The 23,583-nt window shown below is 43.3% G+C and overlaps 2 protein-coding genes across 6 annotated transcripts in view; one reads left to right on the top strand and one right to left on the bottom strand.

The window, feature by feature from the left end:
* Positions 1-23,583, bottom strand: part of FRMD4B (FERM domain containing 4B) — a 334,728-nt gene that overhangs the window by 159,032 nt on the left and 152,113 nt on the right. Inside the window, exon 1 of one of the 5 annotated variants that reach the window (XM_004268009.4) lies at positions 19,774-20,213. The exons of the other annotated variants lie outside the window; for them this stretch is intronic. Coding sequence (XP_004268057.1) covers positions 19,774-19,935 — 162 coding nt within the window. The 5' untranslated portion in view covers positions 19,936-20,213. Of the gene's footprint in view, positions 1-19,773; positions 20,214-23,583 lie in introns of those variants that run through there. 5 annotated transcript variants of the gene reach the window in all.
* Positions 20,124-23,583, top strand: part of LOC105747906 (cytochrome c-like) — a 76,737-nt gene continuing 73,277 nt past the window's right edge. The window contains exon 1 of the mRNA XM_049715742.1: positions 20,124-20,305. Within this exon, the coding sequence (XP_049571699.1) occupies positions 20,124-20,305 (182 nt within the window). The remainder of the gene's footprint in view (positions 20,306-23,583) is intronic.

The following is a 23,583-nucleotide window of genomic DNA, read 5'->3' as shown; positions in this document are numbered from 1 at the left end:
TTTTACCAGCACATCTCCAGTTCTTGTTCCATTCTTTCCACAAAAGTTTCTTACTTTGAGCACCTTTTTTTTTTTTTTTTTTTGCGGTACGTGGGCCTCTCACTGTTGTGGCCTCTCCCGTTGGGGAGCACAGGCTCCAGACGCGCAGGCTCAGCAGCCATGGCTCACAGGCCCAGCCGCTCCGTGACATGTGGGATCTTCCCGGACCGGGGCGTGAACCCGTGTCCCCTGCATCAGCAGGCAGACTCTCAAACACTGCGCCACCAGGGAAGCCCTTGAGCACCTTTTTTGTTAGACAACTCTTCTCTAAGTCGTGATCTTCAAGTCCTGAGCAGATCTTATATCAGAGTGCTTTTTGCAATAAGTAACAAACAAAGTAAAAATAACTTTAATGATATGAATCGATTATCTCACTATCTAAAGGGAGGGTAGTTCCAAGGTTGGTGAAGTCCACAGATTAGTACTGCCATCAAAGTTCCAGTTCCTTCTATTTTTCCACTCAGCATGCTCTCCTGAAACTAATATTCCCTCATGGTTACACTATAGCTGCCACTCTTCCAGGCATCACATCCCTACTCCAAAAGAAAGATCATCTCTTTCTTCTATGTCTCTTTTTAAGAGTAAAGAGAGTTTTTCAAGAAATGCATCAGGGCTTCCCTGGTGGCACAGTGGTTAAGAATCCACCTGTCAATGCAGGTGACACGGGTTCAAGCCCTGGTCCAGGAAGATCCCACATGCCGCAGAGCAACTAAGCCCCTGTGCCACTACTACTGAAGCCACACACCTAGAGCCCGTGCTCCACAACAAGAGAAGCCACCGCAATGAGAAACCCACACACAGCAACGAAGAGTAGCTCCCGCTCACTGCAACTAGAGAAAGCCCCCGTGCAGCAACGAAGACCCAATGCAGCCAAAAAAAATAAAAAAAAAAAGAAATGCATCAGCAAGTTGCACCCCATTGGCCAGAGCTAGGTCATATGTTTACCCTAAACCAATCACTGGCAAGAGGAATAAGGCCACATGATTAACTTTGACCTCAGCTTCACAACCAATGTGTGGATATAACAGGCAATAGAGTATCCTGAACTATTGGTCCTCTCAGCCCTCAAGGCAGCCTAAGATCCTGCAAATGGTCACCTCAGGCTCTGAGCGGCCTCATATACATTTACCCTGTGTACCATACAGGTACTAGCATCTCGTATGTACGCTACGACATGAAAAATGTTGGGAAGCACTGGCTCAGAGACCTACCAGGATATTCCTAAGTCACATGGGAGGTGATATTGATCCCTGAGCCAAATAAGGCCTCTCAGGAGGGAAGAAGGAAAAAAATGGCTCCTGGAAGCAGCCTTAGAAAATGAACAGGAAACAAGAGAACCCACCCATAACGGAGCAGACACAGCTGACACCATGTCATACAACGACTGTCTTGTCTGTGTCCCGCCCCCTCTGCTGCTTTGATGGTTCTTACTTGCAAACGTTCCCTCTAGCTCAAAACTCGGAGTGCAGGAGCACAGAGGTATCATAAGCCTGGTTGAGACCTCAAGCCTGCGCCCTAGATGAACAGGGGCAGACAGGAAGATCTGGCTCCCTTGGTGGCCACGGTAGGAAGCCTGCACGGGGACCTGCCTTTTTGCCATCTGCCTGGTGGGCACCGCCAGAAGGGAGTCGGGGAGCTAACAGAACGCCAGTGGTGAGTGCTGGCCAGCCCACACACGACAAAAGCCCTCTTTGAGGGGTTTCCTGTAGCAACTCCAATTTAACTCTAAGATAGGCTGGCCCTGGTGAAAGTCTATACACAAACAAATCTGCAGGTCAACCCATCCTCACCCTCAAGGTGCAATCTCTCAAATAACCATGACATTAACAGGACTTGCAGTTTCAATCATCTCCCAAGTAATCAGTTCTGGTGCCTCCCGAAATGAGACAAATGACAGTTTCATAGTCGCTTGTGGCTATGAAATCTCACTGAAACAATTCAACTCTGGCTAAATTATATTTAACTTAATAAATATGGATTTAGAGGGCCAAGTAAGCTTGAAGCCCTTGGGCATTCAAAAGAGAAAAGGTGAAAAAGAGAAAATAAATGGTGCATCTTTCTGCTCTCCTACCCTAAGCTTTATCCCTTGTCTAAAAAAATAATAAAGCCTTGGTGATCACTTTCAAGCTTATCTAAATGAAGCTGAGAATGTTTACAGACAAGATAAAACAAGATTTTTGAAATCTACTAAATAGTACTTGGGGACACCATAGTTTGAAACCAAAGAGTATAATGAATGCAAAAAAGAAATAACTATTCTGAGCTATTTGTAAATCTTAAGACTTTAGTACATGGCAGAGAGACTATATGAAAATATATCTTTATGATACTTGGATTTCAACCAGCAATGCTCTACATAAACTTGCTTTAACTATACAAGGAAATTCCATATCACTGTGAGAGGACAAACATTTTCTAAGAGACTAAAATGTGCTCTAAAGCATGCAAACTAATTTATACTGTGATGAAATGCAAAATATGCTTTTCCTGATGCTCTCAGGCAAGTACAGTTCCAGTGTTCCAAGCATCAGGGCCCTTAAGAAGGTTATGAAAAGCAGACAGCTCCACTAACTAAGGAGATAAAATGAAAACAGATATAAAATATAAATTTTTTGCTAGCACCATGGTATAAATCAAAAGTTGTTGGCCATGGTATGGAAAAGAAGGATTCTTGTTCACTCAATGGCATCAGAAATTGGTACAACCTTTTTGGAAATCCAAATTCCTTCCAAATGAGGTATGTATCTTACAGAAATTCTCCCACAAATGTTTTGCATATGAGGATGTTCATGGTAACATTGTCTTAGTAAAATTTTGGAAACAACTTAAATGTCTATTAATAGGGGATTACCAAAATTAATTGATGCATTCATACCACTGAATACACAGCAGTTATGAAAAACAGAGACAGATCACCATCTAAGATGTGTAAGTAAATACATTTCAAACTAAGATGTATAGAATGATCTCACCTCCGTAAAAATTTATATTAATGTAATATGTAAGTCACTATATGTTTAGAAAGTATTCGGTGAATATATACCGTTGATAAAAGACTCACTTTTAAGCCATGCGTTTCTATAACAATTAAATTTATGGACTTATGTTATTTTAATGATAAAAAACTCTATGGCTTTCCAAGGAACACAAATATTGATTTCTATTTAATAGTAATCACATCAATAATAACTAATGGTCATTATTAAATAGACACACTAGATAAACACGGGGAGAGACACTGCTACATGCCCGGTGCTGGGACACAAGGTTACATTGGACAGATCCCTGTTCTCCAGAAATACTCTATACAACAGCCTGGATCAAATGTTTTTGTTTTAAAGAAATTTATTTATTTATTTATTTTTGGCTGCGTTGGGTCTTCATTGCTGCGCACGGGCTTTCTCTTGTTGCGGTGAGTGAGGGCTACTCTTCATTGCAGTGCACGGGCTTCTCATTGTGGTGGCTTCTCTTGTTGCGGAGCACGGGCTCTAGGTATGTGGGCTTCAGGAGTTGTGGCACGCAGGCTCAGTAGTTGTGGCGCATGGGCTTAGCTGCTCTGCGGCATGTGGGAACTTCCTGGACCAGGGCTTGAACCTGTGTCCCCTGCATTGACAGGCAGATTCTTAACCACTGCACCACCAGGGAAGCCCCAGATCAAATGTTTTGAATAGGAAGTTTTACAAAATTATAAAAGTTACGTATATCCTTGCCATAAACGATTTAAATTCAGAATTATTAAAGTAAAAGAAGTAGAAACCTTTCTCTTCGTCTACTTACATATCCCAGGGGTAAACATTATTAATGGCTTGGTATATGTATTTCCAATGCTGTCCTCCCATGTACAGGAACATATACACGCACTTCTTGCATTTATTTGTGCCTTTTTGTCTCTATAGACATACACACACATATATACACACACACATCGTGTATATTGTTCTGTCTTTTGTGTTTATTTTTACCCCAAAATCGGTCAATGACAATTCTGGGGGGGGCTGTGATGTATAGGTCTACTTCACTTTTCCTACTGATGTCATAGAATCCCATGCTTTGGAGGGACTATCATTTAATTAATCATTCTCTTATTCATGTCTTCACTGGCTTGCTATTTCACATTGTGCTGCTGTGAAAATCCTTACACATATACCATCGTGTCCTTAAGATGACTTCCTGAAATGGAAATGTCTGGTCAACGAGGGCACATATCTTACATTTTGATTGGATACAACTAAACTGTCCTACGGAAAGGTTGTAACAATTTACCAGGTTATAATTTAATTCTTCTGCTTCAAAATGTCCATCTCTTCTCTTATCCTTATTTTACGTAACTTCCTGTAGACGCGAGAGGAAGTGAGCCTCCCATTTCTAAGATTTTTCCTTTTCTTTTTTGGTCTATTTTAGTAACCAGGGCCTTTTTCTTAAACTACAGTGTATCGAATTCTTGTCATGTCCCAGACACCATTCTGAGAAGTCACAGGGCATCGTTTCACTTAAACCTGGCAGCAGTATGATGCAATATTATGTTCCCATTTCATAGCTGAGAAAACGAGGCTCAAAGGAATGAGGCATCGCGCGCTGGGTCACACAACCAGTGAGGGATGAGGCACGCAGGATTAGAGTTCATATCCATCTGGCTCCAACATCCTTAGCTCCCAAAGATTATGTGCACATCACGCAAAAGAAAGCAGACAAAGCTGTTCATCTCATTACAAGTTCTATTAAAACAGACCGGGCTTCCCTGGTGGCGCAGTGGTTGAGAGTCCGCCTGCCGATGCAGGGGGTGCGGGTTCGTGCCCCGGTCCGGGAAGATCCCACATGCTGCGGAGCGGCTGGGCCCGTGAGCCATGGCCGCTGAGCCTGCGCATCTGGAGCCTGTGCTCCACAACGGGAGAGGCCACAACAGTGTGAGGCCCACGTACGGCAAAAAAAGAAAAAAAAGAAAAATAGACCAATGGCATTAATATTTGTAAATAATGAATGAAGCTGCTTGGGCTGAGGAAGGCAGCTGTTTCCCAGGCTGCTCCCTCCATCTTTTTCCTCACAGGTCCCTCAATTCCTTAACCAGCCGCCTCGTCCTCCTTTTTGGACGTAGTTGCTGGGGAAGGGGAGGGGGCAAGAGCTCCATTTTGAGTAATTTGCTCTACTGCTGTCTACTTAACACCCAGTACCCTCCAGTGTGACAGCCCATGCCATGGCCCCATTTCACAGACCAGTGAGCTGAGCCGAGCCGGGAGGTGACCAGGAGCTTCTGCACGTGACCAGTTCTCTGGTTTTCTATTTTCTTCTTTTTTAAACTAAGGGTAACAGATGAAGATGTTGACCAAGCTTTCATTTGCCGAACTTCATCAAAATTGATAGTACCCTGAAAAATACAGTCTACTACAGAACCTAACATATTATTGGTACTGGCTAATTACTTCAGGGTCATAATATAACTTTAGAAGTGATGTTGAAGATTGGGGAAAAAAAGTGATGTTTGGTAAATACGTTGGCTAATAGTTTTATTTTCTGGAAAAACTTCAGATACAGTGATATACATATATACACATACATATATAGACACACATGCACATATATGTATGTATATTTATACATTCTCATATATACATATATATGCACACACATATATATGTCTATATGTAATTTATTTATACATTTAAATGTGATCTATTTACCTCAGAGAAAATACACCCCCCCAAAAAAAAAGGGAGGAAAAAAAGAAAAGGATATAATTAAATTTGATGTACTTATAACACACAACATACAGCATAAAGGTGTGGCAAACTTTTGCTATATTTGTAACCTAATGTAATGTTTGAGCCTGAAAAAAAAATTAAACTGATGCAACTTGGTGGTGAATAAATGGCACCGTTCAGACTCTGGCACTGATATCTCAAAAAAAATTTTTTTGAAACTCAGAGTTGGCTTCTGAAGTTTATTAAAGGAAAAACACATTCACTAAAAAAATCTCATTTCCAAAAAGAATTTGAGAGCAAAAATCTTATGAGCTCGGCTGGAACTATATCTGGCATCAATACCTAGAAATATTAATATATAAAACTCTTAAGGAAGGAAAAAACCCCAAAATCTAAATACTATGAGCGGATGCTTAGGATTCTTCATATCCTGAACCAAACTGTTTCAAACTTAAACATTAATTTCACTGAAAAACTGGTATTGGACTATTTATTGAAAGTAAATGTACTTTGTCTTCAGGAAATATTTGAAAAATGCCTCGTATTCCTTTTTGTTCTAGAAGATTCTGATTCTGTCATCATTTGAGGTTGATAATTAGACACAATAACCAGCTCTTGTAACTCAAAGGGTCAAACTCTCTTTATATTGTCTGTGCTTGCAGAATTTTAAAAAGCCTGGACACGGCCAAAGATTTAGGGAAAGCAAGCTTTTAATTAAACACTAATGAAGACCAGAGAGAAAAAAAATATTTTCCCCCAAGAATGCAGGCAAATCCAAAGGGTCCTTCCATCCTTAGCTCCAGGGGATGGGAATGACCTGAGACAGGGTCAGAATGAAAATCAACATCCACAGAGTGCCACGAAGAGAAAGCCAGAGGTCTGAAACGTCTGTCAGCATCAGTCAGGCCAAAGAGGGCACCTTCCAGACCTTAACCACAGGGATGGGCACAGGAAACAGTGATCACTTGACAGTAAGAGCTAACAAGAACTACAGAAACTGCCAACTTCCCCACCCTGGGCTGGGCACGGGCAGGGACCTGCAGCTGGCTGTACACAGAAGCTGGGGTCCCTGACTGAGCCCGTTTTACAGGAACTGGAGGAAATAATCTGTTCTGCTCTCTGCAATGCTACTTCCTTAATGAAATGGCTGTCAGAGAACACAGACCAATGTATTCTCAGTCAACGTACACTGGCTTGTGGCTATTTTCCCTAATGAAAAAGAATAAACACATACACACAAATACACTTCAGCACACATGGCTTTGTCCTGGAGGTTTCCAAAACTACATAGACTGTAAACATTCTCTTTGGACACAGTCTCCTTCCTGCTGCTTCCCCCTCCTCCAAATTCTTCGTGTCTTCCTACAGCATATGTGGTCACCACTCCAGCCCAGGTCTCCCATCGTCCCACAACTGGTCACGAGAAACAGCCTAACTGCTCTTACCCCTTCCGCACCAGTCCCTTCACAGTGGCTAGAGCGAGCGTCTTAAAATGTAAAGCAGATCCCTTTGTTCATTTGGTCAAGAACTATTTCCGAAGGAGTATTAGGTTCCGGCACTGAGGATACCACAGTGAACAAAGCAAAGTTTCTGCATGCCTTCAGCTAACCTTCTGGTCGGGGAAACACAATAAGCACATAAGCAAATAAATTCCTAACGTCAGGTGGTGACGGGGTTACAGCGAAGAATAAAGCAGGATACGAGAGCAGTCAGGGGTGGCCTCTCTGTTTGGATGGTATCTGAAGAAGGACCTGCAGGGAGTGAGGGGGGGGAAGCACGCCACAGGAACCTCTGGGTGACAAAGTTATAGGCAGAGAAAACGCCAAGGGCAAAGGCTCTGAGCTTGGAATGTGCTTGGCGGGGTTGAAGGAACAGCAAAGAGGTCAGCGCTGCTGGAGGACACTTAGAGAGAAAAAGAAAGTTGGAAGTTGAGACCAGAGGTTGACGCAGCTCACAGACACAAGAACAGATTAGTGGTTGCCAGGGCGGGGTTGGAGGGTGGGAGAAATGGGTGAAGGGGATCAAAAGGTACCAACTTCCTGTTATAAAATAAATAAGTCACGGGGATGTAATGTAGCACATGGCAACTATAGTTAATAATACCGTATTGTATATTTGAAAGTTGCTAAGAGAGTAGATCTTAAAAGCTCTCATCACAAGAAAAGAATATTTGTAACGACGTGAGGTGATGGATGTTAACTAGACATGTTGTGATCATTTCACAATATATACAAATATCGAATCATTATGCTGTACATTTGAAACCAATATAATGTTACATGTCAATTGCACCACAGTAACCAAATAAATAAATACAGTGAATATAATGCTAATACTACTAATAATAAAAAGACCAGAGGGCTTCCCTGGTGGCTCAGTGGTTGAGAGTCCGCCTGCCGATGCAGGGGACACGGGTTCGTGCCCCGGTCCGGGAAGATCCCACATGCCGCAGAGCGGCTGGGCCCGTGAGCCATGGCCGCTGAGCCTGTGCGTCCGGAGCCTGTGTTCTGCAACGGGAGAGGCCACAGCAGTGAGAGGCCCGCGTGCCGCAAAAAAAAAAAAAAAAAAAAAAAGATCAGAAGTTGAGCATGTTTGCTGTGGGTAGGTGGTGGAGGAATGCAGAGAAGGGGATGCCAATTACACAGGGTCTTGTAGGTTCGGTGAGACTGGCTTTTTCTGAGTTGGGAAGTCATTAGAGGGTTCTGAACAGGACAATGACACGATCTGACTTATTTTTAACAAAATCACTCTGGAGGCTGGGTTGGGAATAGACTATAGAGGGAAAATGGCACTAGTTATGCAGTCTCAATGAGTTTATTAATACCTGCTCTAGTTATTCAGTCTCAGTGAGTTTATTAATACCTGCTCTGGCTACAGGTTTTGGTAGAGGCAGAGATTAGAGACTGGGAAAGTCCTAGGAAGGACTCCATGAAGGCAAATGTAGAAAAGGAAGAGGCTGAATGGTTTGCAAACTAAGCCCATTCCATGCAACGGCCGAGGGAATGGAACTTGGATTTACACAGATCTGAGCTCCCCCTCTTTGCACTCGGCTAAGTGACTTGACAGCGCTAAACAATTTCCACATCTGCCACATGGGTTTCATAGTACCTATTCCATGTCGTTGTTAGGAGAACTAAGTGAAATGGTGAAAATGAAATGCTTAGGGAATAGGGAATTCAGTGGTTAGGATGCAGCGCTTTCACTGCTAAGGGGCCGGGTTCGATCCCTGGTCAGGGAACTAAGATCCCGCAAGCCGTGCAGCACGGCCGAAAAAAATGCTTCGTACTATGTTTGACAACTTAGAAAATGTTCATTAAGTAGAAATGACACTTCTTAACTGCCGACTGTGAGCCAGGCACCCTAGCGAGACCTTTATTACATGATCTTGTGTTGTCCTCTCAACAACCCTGAGAGGCAGGCACTATTACCATCCCCATCACATATGCGAGAAAAGGAGGCACCAAGAGATCATGTAACTTGCCCACGTCACACAGCTAGTAAATGTGGCTGTTTGGGCTTAATTCCTGGTCACAGTTTGCACTTATCACAACTAGCATGACAACTTTAGGCTTAGGATCAACTTTGTGAAGGGATCCAAACGTTTACCTTTTCTCAATCCATGTCATTTCTAACTTTTACACCAAACTTAAAATGTAGATCTTATTTTATCTTTCGTATAAGAAACAAGCTCAGAGCAATTAAGTAGCGTGGCTCAAGGTCACACAGCTGGTAAGTGATGAAGCCTTGATTTGTTACCCAGCTCCAACTGACTAAAGCCCATTCTATTGCCCTATTTTGTCAAGGCTCTTTTCTTTCTTAGCTAATAAGCATCTAATCAAAGTTTAATGAGACTGACTAATTCCTGTAAAAATATTTGCTGGCTACATTACCCAAGGGTAGCACGATGCCTATCATAACAGGGTCTCCTTTGCCGTTGCAAATTTAAGAGTCGTATCAGAAGAAAGCTTATACAGATGAGAAAGACAGCAGTCAGTGGGGACCCAGGGCCTTTATGCATGAGAGTCTAGGGCTCTTAAGGAGTGGGGCTCAGGGTAGAGAGGGAGAAAGTTTAATGGCTTTCTGTTGGAGAGACAGAAATAAAACAACTAAACAGTTGTGAGAATCTTTGCTTTCATAGAATAAACCAAAAAGACAACAGCATTAGCATGCCAGAGTCTCCTGATAAAATGCTGTGCCATGAAACCATGTGAGCACAATGTCTCTGTGCAGTGGTCAGTGGGCCCCTTTCCTGCTTGCTACATTAGACTATAGTTCTTAATCCAGAGGGGAGGGGAGGAAGGAGGAGACAAGGCTTCTGCAGATTTTAGAAGCTCCAAAGGTTATGCATATGCATAAGTGGTAGAGCACTGCACAGATGAAGATAATTATTCATGAGGGATTCATCCATCCATCCAACCATCAATCCACCCATTAATCTATCCATCCAACCATCTGCCCATCTGTCCATCCATCCACACCTTTGTCCATCCACCCATCCATCCAAGCATCCACACATATATCTAACACTGTTTTCAGTGCTTTTAAATATTAGTGCACTTGATTTTTATAACAATCCCAGAAGCATAACTCTTTAAGGGAGTTCCATAATTAACTATTTTATGGCAGAAAAAATTTAATGAGAAAAATCTCAGAGAACTCACATGACTAACAAAAGGTGAGTTAGGATTTGAATTCAGGAAGTTTATAGACTTCATTTTTAAACACTCAGCTATGTTTTCACCCAATGTTGATTGAGCAAATAAGGAAATAAATGAGATACTATCTTTATGTATCTCTCTAATAAATAAAGCAGCAAGTCAGTGGCAAGAGGCTAAGCACTGGAGTCAGCTAGAGCTCTGTTCAAATTCCAGCATCATGCTTTATTAGCTAATAAGTATATAAAACCAATAAAGTGGGATTTATGATATCATTTTGAAGTGTTATTATAAGGGCAGAAATAAGGCACAACATCTAATAAAGCTAAAAACCTAGCAAGTCTCCCTTTTCGTATATACCCTAGAGCAGGGGTCCTCAACCCCCGGGACTGCTACCAGTCCGTGGCCTGTTAGGAACCGGGCCGCACAGCAGGAGGTGAGTGGCGGGTGAGCAAGCGAAGCTTCATCTGTATTTACAGCTGCTCCCCATCGCTCGCGTTACCACCTGAGCTCCGCCTCCTGTCAGATCAGCATAGGCATTAGATTCTCGTAGGAGCACGAACCCTACTGCGAACTGCGCATGCCAGGGATCTAGGTTGCGCGCTCCTTATGAGAATCTAATGCCTGATGATCTGAGGTGGAGCTGAGGCAGTGATGCTAGCGCTGGGGAGCGGCTGCAAATACAGGTTATCATTAGCAGAGAGGTTTGACTGCACAGAGACCGTAATAAATCAATTGCTTGCGGACTCATTTCAAAACCCTATCAGTGAGTGGTGAGTGAAAACAAGCTCAGGGCTCCCCCTGATTCTGCATTACGGTGAGTTGTATAATTATTTCATTATATATTACAATGTAATAGTAATAGAAATAAAGTGCACAATAAATGTAATGGGCTTGAGTCATCCCGAAACGATCCACCCTGCCCCGGTCCATGGAAAAATTGTCTTCCATGAAACCGGTCCCTGGTGCCAGAAAGGTTGGGGACCGCTGCCCTAGAGAAGCTCTTGCTCACAAGCACAAAGAGACAATACAAAAATTTCAGTGTAGTATCTTGGGACACTGAAAATTTGTAAGCAACCTAAATGCCCATCAACAAGAGATTGGTATGTTTAATGCAATGGAATATAAGGGTTAAAATGACTTTAGAGATAAATTCCAAAAGCCTATTGAGAGAAAAATAAGGTAGCAGAATGACACATCCTTAAATAAATTTTACAGACAGGAAAATAATATATATTGTTTATAGATACAAACACATGTGGCAAAATGATGAAAATATGCCTGGGAATGAAAAACACGAATTTTAGAACAGGACTATTTTTAGGGAGAAAGGAAAGGTATAAAGGTGGTTTCAACTGATTCTGTAAAATTTTATTATATACAAAAAAAGTATCTGAGCAAACATGGCAAAATGTTGAGATGCCTTAAAACTGAGTGGTGGGTGCATGGATTTTTACCTATATTATCCTTTATGTTTTTGTATATTGAAATTTTCCCCAAATGATATCTTTCTTTAAAAAAGATAATACATGTAAAGTGCCAAGCACAAGGCACAGCACAAAGCAGTTACTTAATAATTAGCAGCTATTAGTCAAGACACTAAGACTGTATAAAAGCCCTAGTTAAGGAGAAAATAGTTATTTAAGCAATGCGCTTTGCCCAAACACAAAATTCAAGAAACTAAAAATGATCAGGACATTAGGGGAAAACGGTACTGTTTAATTTACCATAGTTACCAGCTCTTTCATGGCAAAACTTTATTTCAAGGATGCCAGAATTTTTATCTTTTCTGTATGTACATATACACACACATGTATGTAATTACTTATGGATATTAATTTCAATTTTTTATCCCATTTGATCATTCACACTTTTCCATAACAACCAAATTGGACATCACAAATATAACATTCAGAACAAACGTAAGTAGGGGACGAACAGGAAGTTATTTCACGCTGCAGCTCCACCAAGAAAAGACAGAAGGAGGAAAACAAACACCAACTTGACAAGGCAGGAGAGTCTATCCTTAACTTGGTGTTTTCCAAGCTGTACAACAAAGGTTCAAAAATGCTTTTTAGAGATCCTGAGACTGATCTGTTGATCTTAAATCATACAGTCTTTTAGAAATTTATTGATGCCAAGTGATGGACTCAAACATTAAGACAGTTTTCTTTCTCACTTTGGGGTATCTGAGCATCCCAATTTCCTGCCATAAAATCCTAGTCTTTGGTTACCTGAAAATGTAGAAGATGAATTTCCTCAGTGATAAGTGGACTCATATGTCATTTATCAACCAAGTCTTTGCTTCTTTCTGTATGTGTTGCTACTATGAACTGACTCTATGGTTGCCCAACTCCTTCAACAGAATGTAGGATCTAGCTGGGAGACCGCCCTGATTGTCAGGCCATGTTTTAAACCTAGATCCTACATCCTTCACATCAATGCAATCCTTACTCTACTTCCTTCCCGCTGGCCCTGCTGCAGTCCAGGCTTTGATGTGAATGCCTGTTGGGCAGACATTTGTAGAAGATGCAGTGTGATGAGCTGCCCAGACTTATTGCATCAGCTGTCTGGATTTTTCTGAGCTCTTAGCCCCTCTGGGAACTGCTGTTCCTTAAAGAGAGCTGCCTACTTCAAGGTCACACCGCTTATACAAGGGCAGCCCATCTCTAATGAGGCTTGATGAAGGTTGGGGGGAAACCCAGCCCTCTCCTTCCAACTGGGGACAACTCTCAGCTTCAGGGCTACCTGTGAGGTCAGCTGAGGTCTTTGTTGAGCCTGAACTGTCACCCAATCTCTCCCTCTGCTCAGTCCTACTTCTTTCTATTCCCTTCTACACTGTTGATCCTCAGAGCACTCTCCAGTAAACTTCCTGCTTGTTAATCTCTGTTTCAGAGTCTGCTTCCTAAGGAACCAGATCTGCACCAGCATTCACGCTGTTCCATGGAAGGACTGCTTTTCCTGCCCCCTGTGGTTGAGTGAGTGACATGACCAGCTCTGACCAATGTCTTGAGACAAGTGACGTGAGCTACTTAGAGGCCAAGCATTGCATTGCCAATGCAAAGCCCTGAAAAGCTCTTCACTCTCTATCATGGCAACTGGCAATGTTCCGGAACATTCTGTGAGCCTGAGTGACAGTGATGAGCAGAGCTTCCAGCCAACCTGTGAATGGACAGGTAGTGTAAACCAAAAATAAACCTTTATTTCTTTAACCCGTTAGGATCCTGGGGCTGTTTGCTGCCGCAGTAAAATCTATCCTATCCTGAGTAACACACTGACATCACCACAGGCCTCCTAACTTCCTCCCCTGTCCTGCCTCCACTATGCCACCCTCTTCCAAATCTATCAGCCTCACCATTACCAGGGACAGTTCTAACTTAACCTGTCCCCCACCCCCAAAGTTCTGAAGAAAAACATCAAATCCTAATCTTAAAATAAAAGATCATTCAAGTTGAATGTTATCCTCAATTAAAATCTGCCTGTCTGGGCTTTCCTGGTGGCGCAGTGGTTGGGAGTCCACCTGCCGAAGCAGGGGACACGGGTTCGTGCCCCGGTCCGGGAAGATCCCACATGCCGCAGAGCAGCTGGGCCCGTGAGCCATGGCCGCTGAGCTTGCGCGTCCGGAGCCTGTGCTCCACGACGGGAGAGGCCACAACAGTGAGGGGCCCACGTACCGCAAAAAAAAAATAAATAAATCTGCCTGTCTGTCTATGACTTTGACTCCGTCTGTCTCTTTCTTTCCTCATCAGCCTTAAAAAACTCTTTATAACACGCACCCCCACCGACCAGAGCCTTGTTTCCTCATGCCTGAAATGCACGTCTGCCTTTCTTAGTCTATCTAACTCTTACTTGTCCTTCCGACTTCTGCCTGAGAATCACCCCTGTAGGAAGCTTCCTTGGCTTCCACGCCCTCCCCTTTTGCTTCACTCCTGTCTGACGGAAACTCCCTTCACTGTGCACCTAGAGGACCCAGGTAAAGCCCTTGCACAGAGGTTATTTTCTTAACTGTCTCCCTACTTGACAACAGATTCCTTGAGGGCAGGAAATAATCTATTTGACTTTGTGTTGCTAACACCTTGGCATAACAACTGGGACACGGTAAGCACCTGATAATTATTTTATGTATGAATAAACGGACAAATGAATCAATCGATCTATAACTCCAATCATGTTCTACAATGCAGGACCTAGTAAAGGTAAACTGAACACTGATCCTGAATATTTGTTTATTAATTTCCTAGTGACTGGGTTTTTTAAGAGAAAATTCTTCCATATTCCTTCAAGTTCTATTTTTCCATGACTGAATTCTAAACTTTCCTTCTTCTAGCATTCTCTGCCCAACATATTGTTTTTGTCTAGTCTGGAGATTGGCAAACTTTCTCTGTAAAGAGCCCGATAGTAAATATTTTCGGCTGTGTGGCCAATACAGTCTTTGTATCAACTATTCAACTCTAAGTAGCTGAGTGACAACTACTCAATTCTGCCATTGTAGTTTGAAAGCAGCCATGGACAACGTGTAAATGAATGAGCAGGGCTGCATGCCAATAAAACTTTATTTACAAAACCAGGAGGTAGGCCAGTTTTCTCCTGTGCATTGTATTGGGTTGGTCGAAAAACCCAAACAAACTTTATGGCCAACCCAATAACTTGTCAGCCTCCCTTCTAGTCTGTATAATTCAGGAGGCTGTGGAGAGTGGAGGGCGGGGGCAAGCAAAGGATATACGGTTTGAAATGTACACAGGTCACTGAAGGCTCAATAAAGGATTGCCATTTGGGGGACTTGGTCTTTCATAACCAATGCAGTGGGATGAAAAGTTCAGGTGTTACCAATTTATGAATCATCAGAGTCTTGGAATATAAAGAGATTATCTCCTTAGAGACCCTACTGCTAGCTCCTGTGACCTCCTAGATTTTTTGTATGGGCCTTAAAAAAATTGTGGGTTTACTGCGTAGAACACAAGCTCAGATACCCAAGGTCCACCCTACATCCACTGCTGTGGGAGATTCCACAGTCTCTCTCACGGAACATCTTTGCGTGCAAAGATGGAAATTCAGTTTCCACAGAACTAGTCTCACTTATAAAAACAACAGTAAAACCCTAAGCTACCCTTTATCGAGTACCTTCTATGGGTCTGGTGTTAAGCCCTTTGCATATCCAAGAGCTAACATTTACTGAGTACTCGCTTGTGCCACGCAGAGCACTCAGTATTATACACACAATCTCATGAATTTTTTACACTACCCATAATGCCAGGACTACAGTTCTCCCCTCTTACCCAGGAGGGAATGGGGTTCAGAGAGAAAAAGCAATTTGCTCAAGGTCAGATTTGCTCAATTTTGAGCAAACAGCCTCTGCTGTGATCTGCCCGGCATGCCACCCCTCACTGCCAGCTACCTGTGCAGTGGAACTGACCCAGCCTCTTATGGTCCCTTAAGTACCCTAGATTCTGTTCAAGTTGCCCCTACTGGGGGCGATTACTCCATTCAGGGTTTGCAAGAAATTCTACCTTTGAGACGTTGGAGATGAAGGGAAAACTTAATTCCAAGTAACAAACTGAGGGCTTCATTCGACCGTGTCACACTTGATAGAAAGCAAAGGGTGTTGATCCTTTTTCAACAACATTCTTCCATCATTTTCCACCTCAACTGTTTGTTAAATCTATTTAATTGTGATAACGCAACCCATCCGGGCAAGATAAAAGCAGGAGAGATATATCAGCTTTTAATATTCAGCCCTAAGTGGAAGGTGAATGTCCCATGTCTGCTACTCCAACCACATTCAAACCTTCACTCATCAAGTGAGTCTTTGTTAGAAGGCAGCCTCAGTGCAGCCTCAGTCTGCTTTTTATTTAGTCACATGACTACAGAAATGCCTTATAGCTAGTATCTTAATTATTCATGGTTTCTGGCAAATTAAGTCTCTTGCCTCTCCAATATCTAGAAATGGAGGAAGTGTTCAATTCCAAAGAACTTATGTCTTCCCGGCCGTGCCGGCGAGGCAATAATGTGGTTGTCAAGTTCCTTATGAATAGGCAGAGATCTTATTTCACTTATAGTATATGAATAAACAAAACACCCCCGGGGACTGTCAGGTATTTCGTGTAATGGATATCTCCCACCCCACCCTTTCTCTCTAGAGTGATTGAATCCTGGGTTTTTTTTTTTACAAACAAGACTATTCAGACTAGAAGCAAGAAATTGACACCTTTTTATCATCAAGATGATAAAAAATTGGGTTCAATAAAATATGTAACCCTGTGGTGTTTCCAATTCACATGCCAGAAACTTGAGCAGTATAATGGAACATTCCTCTCTGTTTTAGAATTCATAATTATGGGATAGCAATGCTGGTATTCTAATGATGGGCCCCCTAACCCCGTAACTCAAATAAATTACTGTTGCAAAATACTTACAAATGTATTTGTGCATCAATCTTTGTACTTATCTTGAAAAATAATCATTTTATTTAAACAGCATAAGAATCTCATTATCTGAGATTCTAATAATGCAGATACAGTGGACACTGCATCCCTCCCCCCATTGCCTGGCAGCCATGTGGTCTGGGCGGGGCCAACCTCACTGCCGGCTTCAGAAATGGGTCTGCACTGGCCTAAGCCAATCAATGTAATTCAGGGTCTCTCAACCTTTGTATTCGTTATCACTCCCTTAAGGAGCCTCTGAAGATATTTTTTTGTTTGCTAGCCACCTCACTCCCCCCAAAATTCTAACGCCATAAGTACACTGTAGATCTGTTTATGTATACCTGTGCTTTGTACATAAAGACTAAGATTTTTTTTTGCCCCCCCTCCCATCCTTACGAAATGATTTTTGCCTGTTGGGGGCCATATCATTCCCTTTGAGAATGCATGAATTACAATCCCATTCCCTGTGCCAATCAGTGCATGGCATTGGCGGTGGGCACAGACCCTAAACTGACCCATCAGAGGGCAAACCGGGGAATTTTTTTTGAGAGTTGGTGGCTTTGAAACATTCTCTTTCTTTCTATATGGGTTGATACATGGGTCTAAGCCCCAGAACTGCTTTAGCTGTCTGCTATCATGAGGAAAGAAACCAGCTGAAGATACACGAACAAGACGGGATTGACAGAATCATGGGGAACAACTATAGTGCCCTGATCCTACTGCTGGATTTTTCAGTTGCATCCAAAGTCCCTACTTTTTATTCTGTAGGTTAATTTGAGTTCATTTGCCTATTACAATAAAAATACCCCAACTGATAGAGCAGATAACATTTACTGAATGTTTCCTAAGCTCTTGGTACTGTCAATTAATTTTAATATCAACCTCTGTGGTTAGTACTATTGTATTTCTCATTTTATAAACAATGAAACTAAAGCACAGTAAAATTAAGTAACTCATCCATGATCATACACAGGCAGAGGTAGGATTTATCCTATCCTCTGTCTATTTAACTTGGAGTATAAGGTATTAACCACTTTATTTTACTGCCATTCTGTTCTATACAATTTACGTTAGTACCTTCTTGTTGAAATTTGAAAGGCATTAAAGGAAACGGTATTTCTTTGCTAACAACTATGTTGTACAATTTAAAAATCTAGAGTTCTCTCAAGTTTTAAAATATTTTCAAGTTTTCTCCAAAGACACAAACCTTGGAGATCATTTTCTGCTTAAGACTCAATACTCATAAAATGGCCATGGTTGTTTTAGATGTTCCCTCTTATCATTATGAGAGGGTACTGCCTCAGCCACTATCCATTTTACGGAAGAGAAAACCTGTCGTTCAGTAGGTTAGTCCTTCAAGTTGCTGTTCTGCTTAAAAATAATTATTGATCAACCTTGTAAAGATCTCGTGGGGTCTCAGGTTTCTGGAAGCGTCATTTTTGAATTGGTCACTACCAGTAGAAGAGGTAAGCCATAAGTCCCCTGAGCCTTTGGGGAGAGCGGCATGAAGGCTGAATGGTTGGCCACAGTGCTTGTGCTCTCCTTTTGAAAGTTTCTCAAATCTTAAAAAGTGAAAACAAAAGTGTATCAGGGCCACTTCTCCTACAGACCAAACTGAACAATGATTTCCCAAAAAAGAAAAAGGCTGAGAGGCAGACACACCTCTGGCTCCAAAAAGCTAGGTGATCTGGGTAATGTGGCCAGATGGGCTATATCCACAGCTCCATAATCCTCTCAAACCACCACATGCTGCCCCGGTTCTCAACCTGGCTTTTGGATTCTTTCAAAACGCAAGACATCTCAGACATGTTATCCAAAGCAGGAGTCGGGAAAGCACAAAGTATAATGTTCCTCACATTTTAACAAGGATGATACGGATGTCAGGGATGACAAGGGGACGCTGATTTTTTAAATGCCCACAGTTTAACCGCAGGTGCCGGTCTTTTAATTTTGCCTGATTGATGGAAGACAATGGCTTATCAACACCAGAAGCTTGATCACATATGGGACTCAATACAATGCGATATGAATCACAGCCATATGGAGAATGTGGTCAGAGTAGGGAGAATCCAAGAACTGCAACAAAGCTAATTCTACATCACAGGAAAGAAAACGTGCCACTATATTCTATAGTAAACACCGGGTGTAATCTTCCTAAAGGCAATGTAGATTATTTTTTAAACCTGAAAAATATTAACAACCAAAGCACAGGACCTTTAAATCCACAAACGACTGTTTAAAAAATATGAAGGGAAGCTGTAGCCCCAGAGAGACTGAGCAAAGTTGCTGCATTTTTTGCCTGCAGGATGGGACCTAGCAGAGAAATAAAGAGGCTGTGTTATACCACAGGGAGTAAATCCAAACGTAAGCATTCCAACGCTCAGCCAGGCCACCCCTCCCTTCCCCAGCCCGTCATCCTCCTGCAAAGTGTTCACAATTTGCTGTCCTTCCTTCCAAAAGCCAGTAGACACAATCAGCTTTTCCTGGCTCTGCCTTGCAAGTTGGGGCTGCCCGAAGGAAAGCTGAAATAAAATCAAAGGGAAGAATGCAAATCCATTCAGACCCTTCTGACCATAAACTGGTGTGAAATCCTTGCTCCGTGAAATGCCTACCTTCACCCCAATGAAATGAAAAAGAAGGAATCATGTGAATGTCAAGAGTTGCTCCCTGCAGACGCTCTGCTGCTAAGATACACCATCACTCGCTAATAGATGTCTGCAAAGCCAGGGACTAATTCACAAGTGCCCCCATGCCCGATGGGGAAAATTCACAAGCTCTGTCAGGCAACGGTTACCCACAGCTGCTGAGCTTTTGACCCAAGAGGCGAGCAGCCCGATAGGAGTTGAAAAAGAGAGCGGTGGAAGGAGAGGGACAATGAAATCATACAGGTGGAACCAACCGGCTTCCCACGAGCGCCAGGCATCCCGCTAGGGCCCTCAGGCGCCGCGGTCCCCGGCTCACCTGGTACACGTCCCGCAGTCCGCACCACGTCCGCAGCACCTGGTGGCAAGCCCGCAGCCTCTCTGTGTACCATCTCCGCAGCGTGGACACGGTCAAGTTCCACACGAAGCGGCTGCCGCTGAAGAGCAGGTCCTCCACTCCGCACATGAACACCGAGGCCATGCCTCCTCAGTCCCTCTGAACCCAGGCAGGGGGTGGGGTGCCGGCGGCTCCCGCAGCTGCAGCGCTGCGAGCCCGATCGCAGCGGCCCCACCGCCTGGGCTCCCGACGCCGGCTTCTGTGGACCGCCGGGGGTCAAGCCTTCCCCCAAACTGGTCTTTCACGGTGCGTGCTGGCCTGGCTCCGGCGGCATGCCCCGAGATTGGGCGCCCGCCAACCAACGGCTGCGGCGGGCACACAGAAGCCCAGTGTCCACCCCGCCCTCTCGCTGGCGGCGCCGAGCGAGCTGCGCTAAGCTCCGCCAGGCGAGCCCTCGGCGCTCCCGGGTCGCTGGAAGCCCGGGCCGGCGAGGACTCCCCCTGGCGCTCCCCGAGTGCGCTGGGCAGCGGGGGGAGTGGAGCAACTCTTTGCAGGCAGACGAGAGCGCTGCATTTCAGCGCACTGGGCTTGCACGTCCTGCACACACCACACACGCGCGCGCGCGCACACACACCAGCCCCAATCTCCGAATCCGCTTTGGGAAGCACCTTACTTTACACTACAGGGTCTTTGCTTGGCCTCTGTTCACATGATAAATATCTCTGGGCAGCCACAGATACAGGAGGAAAAAAAAAATCCTCCGAAGCAGCCCTTTGGACCCCACTCGGGGGAACAGCCCTGAGTGTTTCCTTGTGTTCACCAAGAGGTGAAGATAACAGTCTCTGAGCAACAGCGTGTGCGTGACTGCAGAACCTGCCTTCGCTCCTAACTTGAGGGTCTCAGAGAAAATGACAACCTGCCTACTGTTGCCAGCCGGAAAGCAGGATCGCACACCCCGCACACTGTGCTAATTCCAACGCAGCAGTCAGTTCATGAGAAACACAAAGAGCGTTCTTGGTCTCTGGCAAATAGCTTCCAGTTAGTATCTGCTGGGAAACAGAAGCTCACAAGAGATTCCTTGGTTTGGTTCTGGAAAATTCAGCTTCTGGACATGTGTAGCAGCAGCTACTAGCACAAACCTGCACAGATAGTTTATTCTCGACTCAAAACCAAAGGAAGGTGTTCCACCACTCACAGTCACCAAATAATTAATGTTTTGTTTTTTTAAAGTTCTCCCCCAGGAACTGATATTGCCAAAGGCATGTGCAAAAAAGAGCCCAAGGAGTCCCACATGCCACCAGGCTCTATTTTCCTTTGGAATATGTGTAGATTTCAGTCCCAAATAATTGTAAAACATTGCTCACAGCAAAAGTACTGCAGCAAATTTCAGGATGTTGTTTTTTCCTGAATCCATCTGTAGGACAATCATCTGTATTTTACTGGCAGTTTCACACCTAGGCTGTTATCTGTGCTATTAAGTGGCAGAAAGGTAAAAGTGCCAAAGCTTTTCTCCCGAACTAGCTCAGAAGGCTTCAGAAGAGATTATCGACAAGTAAATCAGCTTTATTTCAGGTTTCAAATGTGCCTTTGGAATCTTAATTCAGGTGAAAGTCACCCAGTGAAAAGAGAACACAAAAATCTGTCCTCAAAGCGCCTACTGTTTTCAAAGTGACCATAATTGGGAAACTCTTAAAAGATGTTTCTTTTCTTACTTTTTACTTCTTTTATTACTAATGAAATTGCCAAAGAGTTTTTTTGTTGAATTAGTTAATAGGACAAAAGACCCGATCCAAGATTTGCAAACCTTTCTTCACAGTAAATCTGCTCCATGTGTTCCTTAGTATTAGCACTCTGATATTTTCCAAGATAATGGTCACAGTGTTTACACAGAATCAGAAAATACTAGGTCCCACTGAGTCAAAAGACAATGAACCAAGTACACTTTGAAAATGAAATGTCATCCTTCTAATGGAAAACTACCGAACTTCAAAACTGGCTTACGAGTACGCGTGGATGATGGTGGTACATTTACTATTCTTTTTAATGATGCAGTGAGACCGTGTTCTCGGAAATCGGCAGCCAAGGGAATACCGAATAAAACCTACGACAGGTCATTTATCTCCGTCTCATGACACTATTCTCTCACAAGAAATGCTCTAGAAACACCATGGCTATTATCTGTGCATAGGCCTAATGTCAGTGGTCAATTCCAACTTCAGTGGTTTGCATTCAAGGTTTTCAAAGTCAGTGCTTACACTATTTTCTAGAAAAATTGGATGTGGCAGAACAGGGGTCCTCAAAGTATAGTCCCTGAACTGGCAGCATCAACATCACCTAGGAACTTGTTAGAGATACAAGTTCTTGGGCCCCCTCCAGAATCAGGGTGCGGTCAGGGATCTGAGGTTTCACTTGGCTTCTGGGGGATTCTGACTCTAAAGATGGAGAAGCGCTATTGCAGGGCATGGGCATTAGGTGCTAAGTGTCCTAAGAGACTTAACTCCCTGCTCCTTAAAATAAATAAATAAATAAATACATTTACTTATTTTTTTTTTAAAAAAGACCTGTGGCACTTTGTAAAAGCTCCTTAAAGCCACAAAGCCTCAGTGTACTCATCTATAACACAGGGATAATATCAGAATCTACTACATAGCAACTGGGGAAAGGTTAAGTAAAATATGCTGTATAAAGTGTTTAGTATATGGCTGGCAAAAAGTGAGCGCCCAAAGAAAACAATGATCACCACCACCAAAATCAGGAATTGTTTCATTTTTTTGGTACCTAGGTAAAACAGTATTCGTAAAATGTGTTTTAAAAAAAATTTCAACTAATTATCTACATCTGTTTTCCTATCCCTTTCTGTGTGTTGGAGGTTAAAGTTGACTTGTTTTTGAAGGAGCAGTTCTTTCACTTTCTTCAAGTTCCCCAAAAAATTCTTTGGAGCTAGCTCTTCTCCATCACACAGCCAGCCTTTCTTGAGGACCCGGAGAAGCAGGAGATGCTCCAAGCTAGGTGCAAGATAAGAAAAGACATTTTCTTCCCACCAATATAAACATGGACGCTTCTTCTTATCCAAACAGCTTTCTTCTCCTGCAGCAGGAGAAGTTCAAAGCTCTAGGCGGAGATAGCTTTTAGAGGGAAGGAAAAGTAAGTTCTTCACACCAGGGGCCGACAGTGGGTGGCAACTGAACCCAGGCGTGGAGCAGTGGAGAAAAGAGCCACCCAACTGCGGCATCTTTCTGAAAATGGACAAGCCACGTGGCACAAACCAGATCCCAGACACACACCCTTGAAGCTGGTCTAAAATTCCCTGTGGAAAGGGAGATAAATCAAGCTGTCTTCAAAATTATCTTGCCTTTTCTTTTTCTTTTTTTTTTTTTTTAATTTAAGAAGAGGATTTTTTTTTTCCTCTACAGCATCAGAGTTCCCTGCAATACACTGTAATTTCCTGCAGCTCTCTCTGGAGGCTTAAAAAGATGCTTCAGGTGACAGCATGGCTCATACTCCTGGGAGTTCTGCTGCAGACGTAAAAGAGAAATTGTCATTATCCCCGAGGCTCCCGTAGGTTCTCCTCTGAGCAATCCGCAGGAAGAAGAGCACAGTGCTAAGAAGACAGCACAAAATGCTAACCCCTGTCTCTAGAAAGAGATAAGCAGTTCTATCGCAGCGGCTTCCAGGGGTCCCCTCTGCCCATCAAAAAGACAGAGTCCATCGAATGCCTGTGGATATTTTTAAAACTCTCCTCTCTCCATAGCTGAAGAGCCAGTGTGGCTAAATTCTGACAGGCCACGTCTG

The sequence above is a fragment of the Orcinus orca genome, chromosome 10 (assembly GCF_937001465.1).
Source record: "Orcinus orca chromosome 10, mOrcOrc1.1, whole genome shotgun sequence".
NCBI classification, from domain to species: domain Eukaryota; kingdom Metazoa; phylum Chordata; class Mammalia; order Artiodactyla; family Delphinidae; genus Orcinus; species Orcinus orca.
This window is presented reverse-complemented; position numbering and strand designations above follow the sequence as displayed.